The sequence below is a fragment of the Oncorhynchus gorbuscha genome, linkage group LG11, assembly GCF_021184085.1.
Source record: "Oncorhynchus gorbuscha isolate QuinsamMale2020 ecotype Even-year linkage group LG11, OgorEven_v1.0, whole genome shotgun sequence".
Classification (NCBI taxonomy): Eukaryota; Metazoa; Chordata; class Actinopteri; order Salmoniformes; family Salmonidae; genus Oncorhynchus; species Oncorhynchus gorbuscha.
This window is the reverse complement of record NC_060183.1, coordinates 72,880,852-72,894,086: the sequence shown is the minus strand read 5'-3', so window position 1 is coordinate 72,894,086 and position 13,235 is coordinate 72,880,852. Positions and strand designations below refer to the sequence as shown.

At 40.9% G+C, this 13,235-nt stretch overlaps 1 protein-coding gene across 4 annotated transcripts; it reads right to left on the bottom strand.

Moving 5' to 3' along the window:
• Positions 1–9,649: 9,649 nt before the first annotated feature.
• On the bottom strand, positions 9,650–12,555 carry LOC124047956 (prostaglandin E synthase 2-like). 4 transcript variants are annotated; one of them, XM_046368309.1, is made up of 7 exons: positions 12,225–12,555; positions 11,709–11,954; positions 11,548–11,603; positions 11,294–11,446; positions 10,849–11,043; positions 10,597–10,714; positions 9,650–10,379 (listed from the first exon to the last, which is right to left on the bottom strand). In XM_046368309.1, exons 1-7 carry the CDS (start codon positions 12,549–12,551, stop codon positions 10,248–10,250), a joined length of 1,227 nt encoding a protein of 408 aa, XP_046224265.1. In that variant the 5' UTR covers positions 12,552–12,555; the 3' UTR covers positions 9,650–10,247. The 4 variants fall into 4 exon arrangements, with proteins under 4 accessions (XP_046224265.1, XP_046224266.1, XP_046224269.1 ...); XM_046368310.1 differs by having other exon boundaries at positions 11,709–11,870; XM_046368313.1 differs by having other exon boundaries at positions 11,544–11,603; positions 11,709–11,870; positions 12,225–12,362.
• Between the last annotated feature and the right edge of the window lie 680 nt (positions 12,556–13,235).

The window sequence follows — 13,235 nt, the reverse complement described above, 5'->3', positions numbered from 1 at the left end:
GGATTGAACTTATACCATGATTCAAATAATCAAAGCTTGATAAGTTGGTTATTTGAATCAGTTGTGTAGGCCTAGGGCAAAAAACAAAATGTGCACCCAGTCTCAGGACTGAGTTAAGGAAACACTGTTCTAGAGTGTGGAGTATTTAAGTGATAATGCCCTCGAAGCCGGTGTTTGGAGGAAATATTGGCACAGGTGTTGTTAGGCCCGAGATGAAGTCGAGGTCAGACAAACCGTGCCTATATATCCTCCAAACACCGGCTTCGAGGGCATTATCAGTTTTATACAACGGGTTACCAACATATTCAAATAATGATTGACATATTTTCATGAAAAAATATATTTTAATGAATTCATTCATAGTATTTCATCCTTCCACAAGATAAAGTCCCGGCACAAATCTAGGGTTGCTACTCAAACTGGCTGGTCGTTCATTCTATCGGTTCAGTTGCTAGAGACGTGACATACTGGCTGGCAATGTTCGCATCCCTTGCTTGCTAGCTACCCAACTATGGATAATTTACAGTCACGTCAAACAGTGCAACCAGAATAACAGCAAATTAGCTGCATTTGTGTTTGTTTAAGCTGTTTTCTAGTGACATTTATTTTGACACATCCATAACAATGAGCTAATGATGCACGATTTCACACGTAGAAAATGTGCTCTCTTGTCAGGACACTGTTGTTCAGATGAGCTAACCAACAACACAGCTAACACAATGACTTCAAGCTGAAGCTGGAAAGACAGCAAACTGGCTGCACTTTGTTTCTTTGACCTGTTTTCTATTGATAGATCTTTGTTTATATCAATTGAAATGATTCTGATTCATGATTTCGACTAGCTGAGAAAAGCTGCCTGCCTGTTTGCTCATCCCGACTACCGGCATGTTCATTACTATGGGACAGCTGGAGATTAGATTTGAATATTGAAACAATGTTGCAAAAGTCAGAGAGACAGACAGCAAGGTTCATACAAATCTCCGCAGTTGAAAACGTAATGATAGTCAAAGAAATGTAAGATAATGTCTAGATGCTTTTTATCATGGAGATCAAGTTCATGGCTGGCTGGGCTGATGAGACAGTAGATTGTGCAGTCAGATGGAACAAAATCAAATCAAATCAAATCAAATTGTATTTGTCACATGCAGATGTTAGTGCGAGTGTAGCAAAATGCTTGTGCTTCTAGTTCCGACAATGCAGTAATAACCAACAAGTAATCTAGCTAACAATTCCAAAACTACTACCTTATAGACACAAGTGTAAGGGGATAAAGAATATGTACATAAAGATATATGAATGAGTGATAGTACAGAGCGGCATAGGCAAGATACAGTAGATGGTATTGAGTGCAGTATATACATATGAGATGAGTATGTAAACAAAGTGGCTAGTGATACATGTGTTACATAAGGATGCAGTAGATGATATAGAGTACAGTATATACGTATACATATGAGATGAATAATGTAGGGTATATAAACATTATATTAGGTAGCATTGTTTAAAGTGGCTAGTGATATATTTTACATCATTTCCCATCAATTCCCATTATTAAAGTGGCTGGAGTTGAGTCAGTGTGTTGGCAGCAGCCACTCAATGTTAGTGGTGGCTGTTTAACAGTCTGATGGCCTTGAGATAGAAGCTGTTTTTCAGTCTCTCGGTCCCAGCTTTGATGCACCTGTACTGACCTCGCCTTCTGGATGATAGCGGGGTGAACAGGCAGTGGCTCGGGTGGTTGCTGTCCTTGATGATCTTTATGGCCTTCCTGTCACATCGGGTGGTGTAGGTGTCCTGGAGGGCAGGTAGTTTGCCCCCGGTGATGCGTTGTGCAGACCTCACTACCCTCTGGAGAGCCTTACGGTTGTGGGCGGAGCAGATGCCGTACCAGGCGGTGATACAGCCCGACAGGATGCTCTCGATTGTGTATCTGTAGAAGTTTGTGAGTGCTTTTGGTGACAAGCCGAATTTCTTCAGCCTCCTGAGGTTGAAGAGGCGCTGCTGCGCCTTCTTCACGATGCTGTCTGTGTGGGTGGACCAATTCAGTTTGTCTGTGATGTGTACGCCGAGGAACATAGAACTTACTACCCTCTCCACTACTGTTTCATCGATGTGGATAGGGGGGGTGAGAGTAAATAGGCATTTTAACGTCATAGATTTAGCCAGTGACAACTTGCGGAATAGACACCGGGTGGAATGCATTTTTAACCAATCAGCATTCAAGATTAGACCCACTCGTTGTATAAAACCTGTTAGTTCATATGCCTTGCAACCGTGATACACAGGCCTAAAGGCAGAGACAATAAGAAGAAGGCAACAGAATAAATTCAACCACACCTTTGTTTCATCACAAAACCGGAGAGCAACCTCTGCCATAATCTCCACCCGGCACAGCCAGAAGAGGACTGGCCACCCCTCATAGCCTGGTTCCTCTCTAGGTTTCTTCCTAGGTTTTGGCCTTTCTAGGGAATTTTTCCTAGCCACCGTGCTTCTACACCTACATTGCTTGCTGTTTGGGGTTTTAGGCTGGATTTCTGTACAGCACTTTGAGATATTAGCTGATGTAAGAAGGGCTATATAAATCAATTTGATATTGCATGTAACAAACAGTTACATGACCTAAAGCATGGTCAAGCAAGTTAATGTTTCCAACATCTTCGGACGACAAAACAACTATTTAGAACCACAGAGAGTTACCGCAAATCGCAAAGAAAACAGGACCTACCTCCACCATTCCAGTACTACTTCAATTTCAAAATCATCAAATCACCTATGCTTAGTCTAATACATTGACAACTAAAAGATACCAAAAACAATTAAGTCCAATCAACATAAGCTAAATATGATGTGGCTGTCCATGGTTCTGATTTCTGTGTGCGTGTCTGTGTGCGTTCGCGCAAGTAGAAAAAAACATATTGCCATCCTCCTTTCTTTCATGTTGACGAAACGGTCTATCACACAGTCATACAGTACCTACTTTTATTTTTTGTTGTCCTCCTAGGCTACCTGGCTAAAATGCTTCCTCGCTAGCCTAACTTCCATAAATGGGCAATGTCAGCTAGTTAACATTAGCTTTCTACATCTAGCTACAGTTGAAGTCAGAAGTACATATACCTTAGCCAAATACATTTAAACTCAGTTTTTTCACAATTCCTGAAATTGAATTGAAATTCCCTGTTTTAGGTCAGTTAGGATCACCACTTTATTTTAAGTGAAATGTGAAATGTCAGAATAATAGTAGAGAATTATTTATTTCAGCTTTTATTTCATTCATCACATTCCCAGTGGGTCAGAAGTTTACATTGTTAGGTTCTTATTTTTCAGAGGAAATAACCCACGGACACTAGAGAAGCTTTAACCAAGTTTAATCATTCCCAAAGGTTCTGTACAGCTGTAATCAGACAGCAAAACATTTCAGACATCACAGTTATATACTTCCTACTTAAAAGACACTCCCTCTCTCCATCCTTAGTTTATGCCCAAGAGAAAGAAGGTAACCAGATACTAACCCTGATTACTCCCTTAAGGGGAACTGACCTCACCCCTCACCTCAACCCCTCCTTCACCTAATCCACAGCTCTCCTCTCCTCCATCAAACACATTCCAAAGCCTTCTGGGTTGTTACAGACTCTTTCTATTCAAGGCTTCGTCTCTATCATTTATTTCATATCTCAATGTTCAAAGTTTAGCCGATTCCAACAAGGCCAACAGTCAGTGTCCAGAATTCAGTTACTTTATAGGCCTGCAGTCAGTGTCCAGATTTCAGTTACTTTATAGGCCAGCAGTCAGTTTCCAGATTTCAGTTACTTTATAGGCCAGCAGTCAGTTTCCAGATTTCAGTTACTTTATAGGCCAGCAGTCAGTTTCCAGATTTCAGTTACTTTATAGGCCTGCAGTCAGTGTCCAGATTTCAGTTACTTTATAGGCCAGCAGTCAGTTTCCAGATTTCAGTTACTTTATAGGCCTGCAGTCAGTTTCCAGATTTCAGTTACTTTATAGGCCAGCAGTCAGTTTCCAGATTTCAGTTACTTTATAGGCCAGCAGTCAGTTTCCAGATTTCAGTTACTTTATAGGCCAGCAGTCAGTTTCCAGATTTCAGTTACTTTATAGGCCTGCAGTCAGTTTCCAGATTTCAGTTACTTTATAGGCCAGCAGTCAGTTTCCAGATTTCAGTTACTTTATAGGCCAGCAGTCAGTTTCCAGATTTCAGTTACTTTATAGGCCAGCAGTCAGTTTCCAGATTTCAGTTACTTTATAGGCCTGCAGTCAGTTTCCAGATTTCAGTTACTTTATAGGCCAGCAGTCAGTTTCCAGATTTCAGTTACTTTATAGGCCTGCAGTCAGTTTCCAGATTTCAGTTACTTTATAGGCCTGCAGTCAGTGTCCAGATTTCAGTTACTTTATAGGCCAGCAGTCAGTTTCCAGATTTCAGTTACTTTATAGGCCTGCAGTCAGTTTCCAGAATTCAGTTACTTTATAGGCCTGCAGTCAGTGTCCAGATTTCAGTTACTTTATAGGCCAGCAGTCAGTTTCCAGATTTCAGTTACTTTATAGGCCAGCAGTCAGTTTCCAGATTTCAGTTACTTTATAGGCCAGCAGTCAGTTTCCAGATTTCAGTTACTTTATAGGCCTGCAGTCAGTGTCCAGATTTCAGTTACTTTATAGGCCAGCAGTCAGTTTCCAGATTTCAGTTACTTTATAGGCCTGCAGTCAGTTTCCAAATTTCAGTTACTTTATAGGCCAGCAGTCAGTTTCCAGATTTCAGTTACTTTATAGGCCAGCAGTCAGTTTCCAGATTTCAGTTACTTTATAGGCCAGCAGTCAGTTTCCAGATTTCAGTTACTTTATAGGCCTGCAGTCAGTTTCCAGATTTCAGTTACTTTATAGGCCAGCAGTCAGTTTCCAGATTTCAGTTACTTTATAGGCCAGCAGTCAGTTTCCAGATTTCAGTTACTTTATAGGCCAGCAGTCAGTTTCCAGATTTCAGTTACTTTATAGGCCTGCAGTCAGTTTCCAGATTTCAGTTACTTTATAGGCCAGCAGTCAGTTTCCAGATTTCAGTTACTTTATAGGCCTGCAGTCAGTTTCCAGATTTCAGTTACTTTATAGGCCTGCAGTCAGTGTCCAGATTTCAGTTACTTTATAGGCCAGCAGTCAGTTTCCAGATTTCAGTTACTTTATAGGCCTGCAGTCAGTTTCCAGATTTCAGTTACTTTATAGGCCAGCAGTCAGTGTCCAGATTTCAGTTACTTTATAGGCCAGCAGTCAGTTTCCAGATTTCAGTTACTTTATAGGCCAGCGGTCAGTTTCCAGATTTCAGTTACTTTATAGGCCAGCGGTCAGTGTCCAGATTTCAGTTACTTTATAGGCCAGCAGTCAGTTTCCAGATTTCAGTTACTTTATAGGCCAGCGGTCAGTTTCCAGATTTCAGTTACTTTATAGGCCAGCAGTCAGTTTCCAGATTTCAGTTACTTTATAGGCCAGCAGTCAGTGTCCAGATTTCAGTTACTTTATAGGCCAGCAGTCAGTTTCCAGATTTCAGTTACTTTATAGGCCAGCGGTCAGTTTCCAGATTTCAGTTACTTTATAGGCCAGCAGTCAGTGTCCAGATTTCAGTTACTTTATAGGCCAGCAGTCAGTTTCCAGATTCCAGTTACTTTATAGGCCAGCAGTCAGTTTCCAGATTTCAGTTACTTTATAGGCCAGCAGTCAGTGTCCAGATTTCAGTTACTTTATAGGCCTGCAGTCAGTTTCCAGATTTCAGTTACTTTATAGGCCAGCAGTCAGTCTCCAGATTTCAGTTACTTTATAGGCCAGCAGTCAGTTTCCAGATTTCAGTTACTTTATAGGCCAGCGGTCAGTTTCCAGATTTCAGTTACTTTATAGGCCAGCGGTCAGTGTCCAGATTTCAGTTACTTTATAGGCCAGCAGTCAGTTTCCAGATTTCAGTTACTTTATAGGCCAGCGGTCAGTTTCCAGATTTCAGTTACTTTATAGGCCAGCAGTCAGTTTCCAGATTTCAGTTACTTTATAGGCCAGCAGTCAGTTTCCAGATTTCAGTTACTTTATAGGCCAGCAGTCAGTGTCCAGATTTCAGTTACTTTATAGGCCAGCAGTCAGTTTCCAGATTTCAGTTACTTTATAGGCCAGCGGTCAGTTTCCAGATTTCAGTTACTTTATAGGCCAGCAGTCAGTGTCCAGATTTCAGTTACTTTATAGGCCAGCAGTCAGTTTCCAGATTCCAGTTACTTTATAGGCCAGCAGTCAGTTTCCAGATTTCAGTTACTTTATAGGCCAGCAGTCAGTGTCCAGATTTCAGTTACTTTATAGGCCTGCAGTCAGTTTCCAGATTTCAGTTACTTTATAGGCCAGCAGTCAGTGTCCAGATTTCAGTTACTTTATAGGCCAGCAGTCAGTTTCCAGATTTCAGTTACTTTATAGGCCAGCGGTCAGTTTCCAGATTTCAGTTACTTTATAGGCCAGCAGTCAGTGTCCAGATTTCAGTTACTTTATAGGCCAGCAGTCAGTTTCCAGATTTCAGTTACTTTATAGGCCTGCAGTCAGTTTCCATATTTCAGTTACTTTATAGGCCTGCAGTCAGTTTCCATATTTCAGTTACTTTATAGGCCAGCAGTCAGTGTCCAGAACTGTTACTATTCAATTTAACCCATATTAACTTAAATTATGACTATTCTGTTTATTCATGGATACAGGGATACTCTTGAATGGGATATCAAAAGTGTATGTACACAGGTTATCCCCAATAAGACCTTAAGTGGGATATGAGCTACTATCCGGAATACTGTGCATGTGTAAATGTGGTCAGTGTGAGTTGCTATGGCTGCGTTTACACAGGCAGCCCAAATCTGATTGAAAAAAATCAGAATTGGGCTGCCCATAGTAATGACCATCAAGAAGAGGTATATCATTGGTAAAGATATTTTTGTAGCTGTTAAGTTGTACGTTTTTTTTTTGTTCTCCAGGGGAAACTAACTTCTAAGGATGTGTTTAGAGAGGCAGCCCAATTCTGATATTGTTTTCATTAATTGTTCTTTTGACCAATCAGATCAGCTCTGAAAAAGATTGATAAAATAATTTCACATCAGGTCAAAAGACCAATTAGTTGGCAAAAATATCAGAATTGGTCTGCCTGTGTAAATACAGCCTAACATCCCCTCCCACCATGACAGTGATAAAGCAAAAGAGAAGGGGACTCTTGTATGGTCTACTAAATAAAAGTTGTGGTCTACTACATATGGAAAAACAAAGCAAATTGTTAAAAACAAAAAGATTAAGGTAATCAACACAAAATACCTTGGGTTTACAATTATCGTAATGTATTTCTTTTTTATTATTTTACATTCGGCCTATTCTCCAATCTTCATGTCATTATAATTACAATTGAAATGCTTTATTAGCACCCTTAAGTTTTTGACATTTGACATGAGATGGTCCCAATACTAAGGCCATGTTGGTTGCTTCAGATAAATACCTTGTTATAAAGGGCCTTGATCTAGCCAATTCTTCAATCATAATCTCAGTACAGTTAACCAGATAATTATGCTACAGTTTGTGTACATCTGTGATGCAACATTTTGTATCAAATGTGAATAAAAATCCAGTATTGGAAGAAGGCATGATCAACATGGCGGTAGATGCTAGCCATTGCAGCACATGTGACTGCATGGTCTTATATCCTCACCATGTAGGCACAGGTTATATTACTACAATTTAATCTAATTCCCTCTGCACTTAAGCTACAGTAGCCTACTTTAAATAGTTTTTTTTCTCAATTTGTCCAGTTTTACCCATAACAGAATAGGTCCAACTATTACCCCCCACTGCTGGCCATAATAAAAAAAATTGCAGGAATAATGACGCTTGTTTAAAGATCACAGAAGGTAGGTTGCACTATAATTGGGGAGGATGGTCTTGTGGTAATGGCTGGAGCGGAATTAGTGGAATGGTATCAAATACATCAAACACATGGTTTCCATGTGTTTGATGGCATTACATTATATTATTATTATTATTACATTAGCTCCGTTCCAGACATTATTATGAGCTGTCCTCCCCTCAGCAGACTCCTGTGCAACAGATCTAGGTTCAGATTGCTCTATCCCCAATTCTAGAGGGAGTCGGCCCCTTTAACAGTGGTGAGGCACAACTTCTACCAAGCCTTGTCCCACACTATGTGCTGAAATCAACTCTTCTATTGTTGTAATTCCACACTTTAATCAGAGATTTGACTTATACCTGAGCAACTAGTCGTGACTAAATGTTTCAAGTATGACACAAATATTATTTTTCACAATTTACATAAACTCCAGAATGTTATGAAGAGTGACCAGATGAATTGCAATTAATTGCAAAGTCCCTCTTTGCCATGCAAATGAACTGAATACCCAAAAAACATTTCCACTGGATATCAGCCCTGCCACAAAAGGACCAGCTGACATGTCAGTGATTCTCTCGTTAACACAGGTGTGAGTGTTGACGAGGACAAGGCTGGAGATCACTGTCATACTGATTGAGTTCGAATAACAGACTGGAAGCTTCAAAAGGAGGATGGTGCTTGGAATCATTGTTCTTCCTCTGTCAACCATGGTTACCTGCAAGGAAACATGCCGTCATCCTTGCTTTGCACAAAAAGGGCTTCACAGGCAAGGATATTGCTACCAGTAAGATTGCACCTAAATCAACCATTTATCGGATCATCAAGAACTTCAAGGAAAGCGGTTCAATTGTTGTGAAGGCTTCAGGGCGCCCAAAAAAGTCCAGCAAGCACCAGGACCGTCTCCTAAAGTTGATTCAGCTGCGGGATCGGGGCACCACCAGTACAGAGATTGCTCAGGAATGGCAGGAGGCAGGTGTGAGTGCATCTGCGCGCACAGTGAAGCGAAGACTTTGAGGATGGCCTGGTGTCAAGAAGGCCAGCAATGAAGCCACTTTTCTCCAGGAAAAACATCAGGGACAGACTGATATTCTGCAAAAGGTACAGGGATTGGACTGCTGAGGACTGGGGTAAAGTCATTTTCTCTGATGAATCCCCTTTCCGATTGTTTAGGGCACCCGGAAAAAAGCTTGTCCGGAGAAGACAAGGTGAGCACTACCATCAGTACTGTCATGCCAACAGTAAAGCATCCTGAGACCCTTCATGTGTGGGGTTGCTTCTCAGCCAAGGGAGTGGGCTCACTCACAATTTTGCCTAAGAACACAGCCATGAATAAAGAATGGTACCAACACATCCGAGAGCAACTTCTCCCAACCCTCCAGGAACAGTTTGGTGACGAACAATGCCTTTTCCAGCATGATGGAGCACCTTGCCATGAGGCAAAAGTGATAACAAAGTGGCTCGGGGAACAAAACAACAATACTTTAGGTCCATGGCCAGGAAACTCCCCAGACTTTAATCCCATTTAGAACCTGTGGTCAATCCTCAAGAGGCAGGTGGACAAACAAACACCCAAATTCAGACAAACTCCAAGCATTGATTATGCAATGGGAAGCCAATGGGCTGGCCCAGAAGTTAATTGACAGAATGCCAGGGCAGATTGCAGAGGTCTTGAAAAAGAAGGGTCAACACTGCAAATATTGACTCTTTGCATCAACTTCATGTAATTGTCAATAAAAGCCTTTCACACTTATGAAATGCTTGTAACTATACTTCAGTATTCCATAGAAACATCTGACAAAAATATCTAAACACACTAAAGCAGAAAACTTGTGGAAATTAATATTTGTGTCATTCTCAAAACTTTTGGCCACGACTGTGTGTAGAAAATATCTGGCCTATGACACAGCTTGACCAATGAAGTGCCAGGGTAATACAACACCAGCAAATAAAACGAGTGAAATTGCAGGTATGCATACGGATAAAATAATTAAACATGCTTAGTGGTCTACTTCGCAGATTCACAAAGAGTGAATAACAGTCTATTACTGCAATACATTAACTGTTAAATAGTCATATATTTACACACATTTATTTTAATACATACATAAAATGACTATTGAGCTACCTTTTTTCTCGGAAACTAAGACTGTATCCATAAAGATATTGTACAGAGAACATGAAACATGGTAGACTGTCCGTTCATTCACATATAAAACCGTCACCTGTAACATGTTATGAAAGTGTGCTGACTGGTAGAGAACCTTTGCATCCAGATGTTCTATGTGCAGTGGTAGCTTGAATCATCATCAACCTAGAATTCAGTTATGCCATCATAGTTCTGCAGTGGTTTTCTTCATAGGTTCCGACCACCTTGCTCCTTCACTTGTTTCTCTGTGGCCAGATACCACTTCTTCACCTTGGTGTTTTCCATCACATCGTAAAAGGCCTCCAGGTCCTCCATGGATCGGAGGACTCCATACACCGCCTTCAGAAAGAAATAGTCATTATTTACACCCCTGATAACCTATCAAATAATTAAGTCAAGAGTTGGGTGTCTTAAACTCTTAAAATAAAATGTATTTTTATTACTAAATTGAGGTCCCTTGTCAACATGTGTATTCTATTTAACATGTTAATGTAAATTGTACCCAACTGAAATGGAATTTCCTTTCAAACTGTCACAACAACCCAACAAATCTTACCAGATCAGCGAGGTTGGGTTTGTCACCACCCATGAATTTCCTCTTCCTCCCAATAGCTGTTATCCACTCATTCACAGCCATGTACAAATCTTCCCTTACATCGTCCTGTAACTTGTACCTATGTGGGAGCAGGAACAGAGAGGAAGACCAGGCACAAACTCACATTGACCAGCATACTGAAGAGAATGAAATTGAAAACATTCCATATAAAATCTAGTAATTTGCAACGATTGACAGCAATCTGAAACTTACCAGATTTTCAGGACCTTGGAGGCCCAGAACATATAGAAGGCCCCTCCATACTTGGCAAAAGGAACAGAACCAAAGTTGCCCTCACGCACTATGTGGTCATAGGTGGCTAAGGCCTCAGCGGGAGTCCTGTACACATTAGGCTTTATCCGGTTCACTAGCCAGTCATCAGCCCACTGACGCCATCGTACCTCCTCCCTGGAAAGAAGAACAGAGATTTGCCCAGTCCAAAAACTACCTCTAGCTAGCCCATACCCCCTATGAAGTTATGTAGATCTGAAAGAACTTAAATCAATTTGGAGGGTAGCTCCACCCTGTGAAATGTGACATTTTTCAGCTATATTGCTTATACCCATCACTTTACAGATGTACTCTAGCACATGTAGAAAATATTGAACAAATCACAACAATCAAATTCTTAGATCAATACAACATAGAGCTAACTTACTTTCTGGCATGTTTAGATGTGTACACCTCAGTGATCTTAATCTCATTCAACATCACCCAGTATTTGTTAGTGTACTCCAGAACTTCATTCCCCCAGGCATTGGTAGACGGGAGTCTCGGAAAGTACTTTACAACCTCTGACATCGTTCTTTCTCTGCAAAGTAAAAGAGAACAGAGGTATAGAAATAAGTGATATTGTAGGGTTGAAATGCAATAGGTCATTCTGCTTTTTATTTAACTTCATTACTTACTTACTTGTCAATCATGCACGTCTTCATTGCACTGATAATGACAGATGAGTTGTTCAGTTGCTGTTTGACAAGCAATTAGAGAAAGATGGTTTTATTAAACAAAAGGGAAAAAATGGAGTACTTGCTTGAAACACTTTCTTCAAGTTTGAGATCTACTCTGCTTACCACATTTTCTTTCCCCTCCACCATAAGAATGGGCACCGTTTGGTACTCCGATGACCATTTGATCTCCGTGTGCATGACAGGGTTGACTTCCACAACCTTATATGGAAAACCATAGTAGTCGAGGAATGCCCGCACTTTGCTGCAGTATGGACAGGTCTTGTACTGGTATAAGGTAAACGTTAAGTCTGTGGCAAACGTCAGGTCAGAGCCGTGGTTTGTGGGGATGCTATATTGGAGATTGGGGAGCTGTGGGTAAATATACGATTGCATACAGTGTTTATCCCAATATCATTATTTCTGATCCGTTGCAGCAAAACATGACATACTTTCAAAAGTACAGTGCAGCTACATCAAGTTTTGTGGACATCCATGGAAAACCTGTAGACCGTTAGATCGAGAAAGTGACAAATACATCGTAATTAAGAATGCATGAGCCACAATGAATGAGGTTAAACAATGAATTGCGTGACATTGAAGAGTCAAAAGTACGAAGCATAAATTGGTTGAAATCCTTACATTGGGCAATTCATCCTCTGCAAAATGCTGTTGAAATGAGAATTGTATGGTTTGATACAAGCCGACTGCCCCTCCGAACAAAAAAGCAAACCCAAAGACGCGCCTGTTGGTTGCGCGCAGGGGAAGAGTGGAGATGAGTTTGGATCCAAACGTGGTGCCGCCTGTGCCATATGCCCTGGCACTGCACCTCCACGGGAAATTAGATAGTGCAACTGCTAGGCTGATTTTGGCTATCGGAACCCGCAAAACACCCCAGCCAGTCCGCCAAAAACTGTTGTAACTTGAGGCTGACATTTTTGTTTTACACAACCTGCTCCCACAATGCATCTGGTCTGACCAAAAACAGCGAAAACTTCCGTGTTCGTACACACGTGGTTAGGATGTTATATCACCGGCCACGTTCCATACCACCTGCAATGTAGTTGTGCTGCGCAACTTATTATGTGTTTCCTGCCATGTTAAACTCTACTTGCGTTTGAAGAAATCTAATACACATCTGATTGGTCCCAGACCTCCACAAATGTAGGTGTAGTGTTTGACAGGGACGGCTAAATAAGATTTTACATTTTGCGCGTAAGGGGACTTGCCAACAATATAGGCAGTTTGGAACGCAACCACCATTATTGCGCTACACATGTCAGAAGAACATTGTTTCAGATAATGCAACAACTTAAATTTGTCATCTACAAGTAATTAGAATGTTCTGGTCTGGAGTAATGACAGCTATTTTTATTTCTTTTAACATCAGATGAATAACCTTATCAAGAGACATTAGGGCAGCAGGTAGCCTATTGGTTAGAGCGTTGTGCCAGTAACGGAAAGGTTGCGAGATCGAATCCCCGAGCTGACAAGGTAAAAATATGTCGTTCTGCCCCTGAACAAGGCAGTTAACCCACTGCTCCTAAGCCGTCACTGTAAATAATAATTTTCTTAACTGATTTGCCTAGTCAAAAACAACGTTTAAACAAGGTTAATACATCCACACACAGGGCCAGCACAAAAATGTGCATC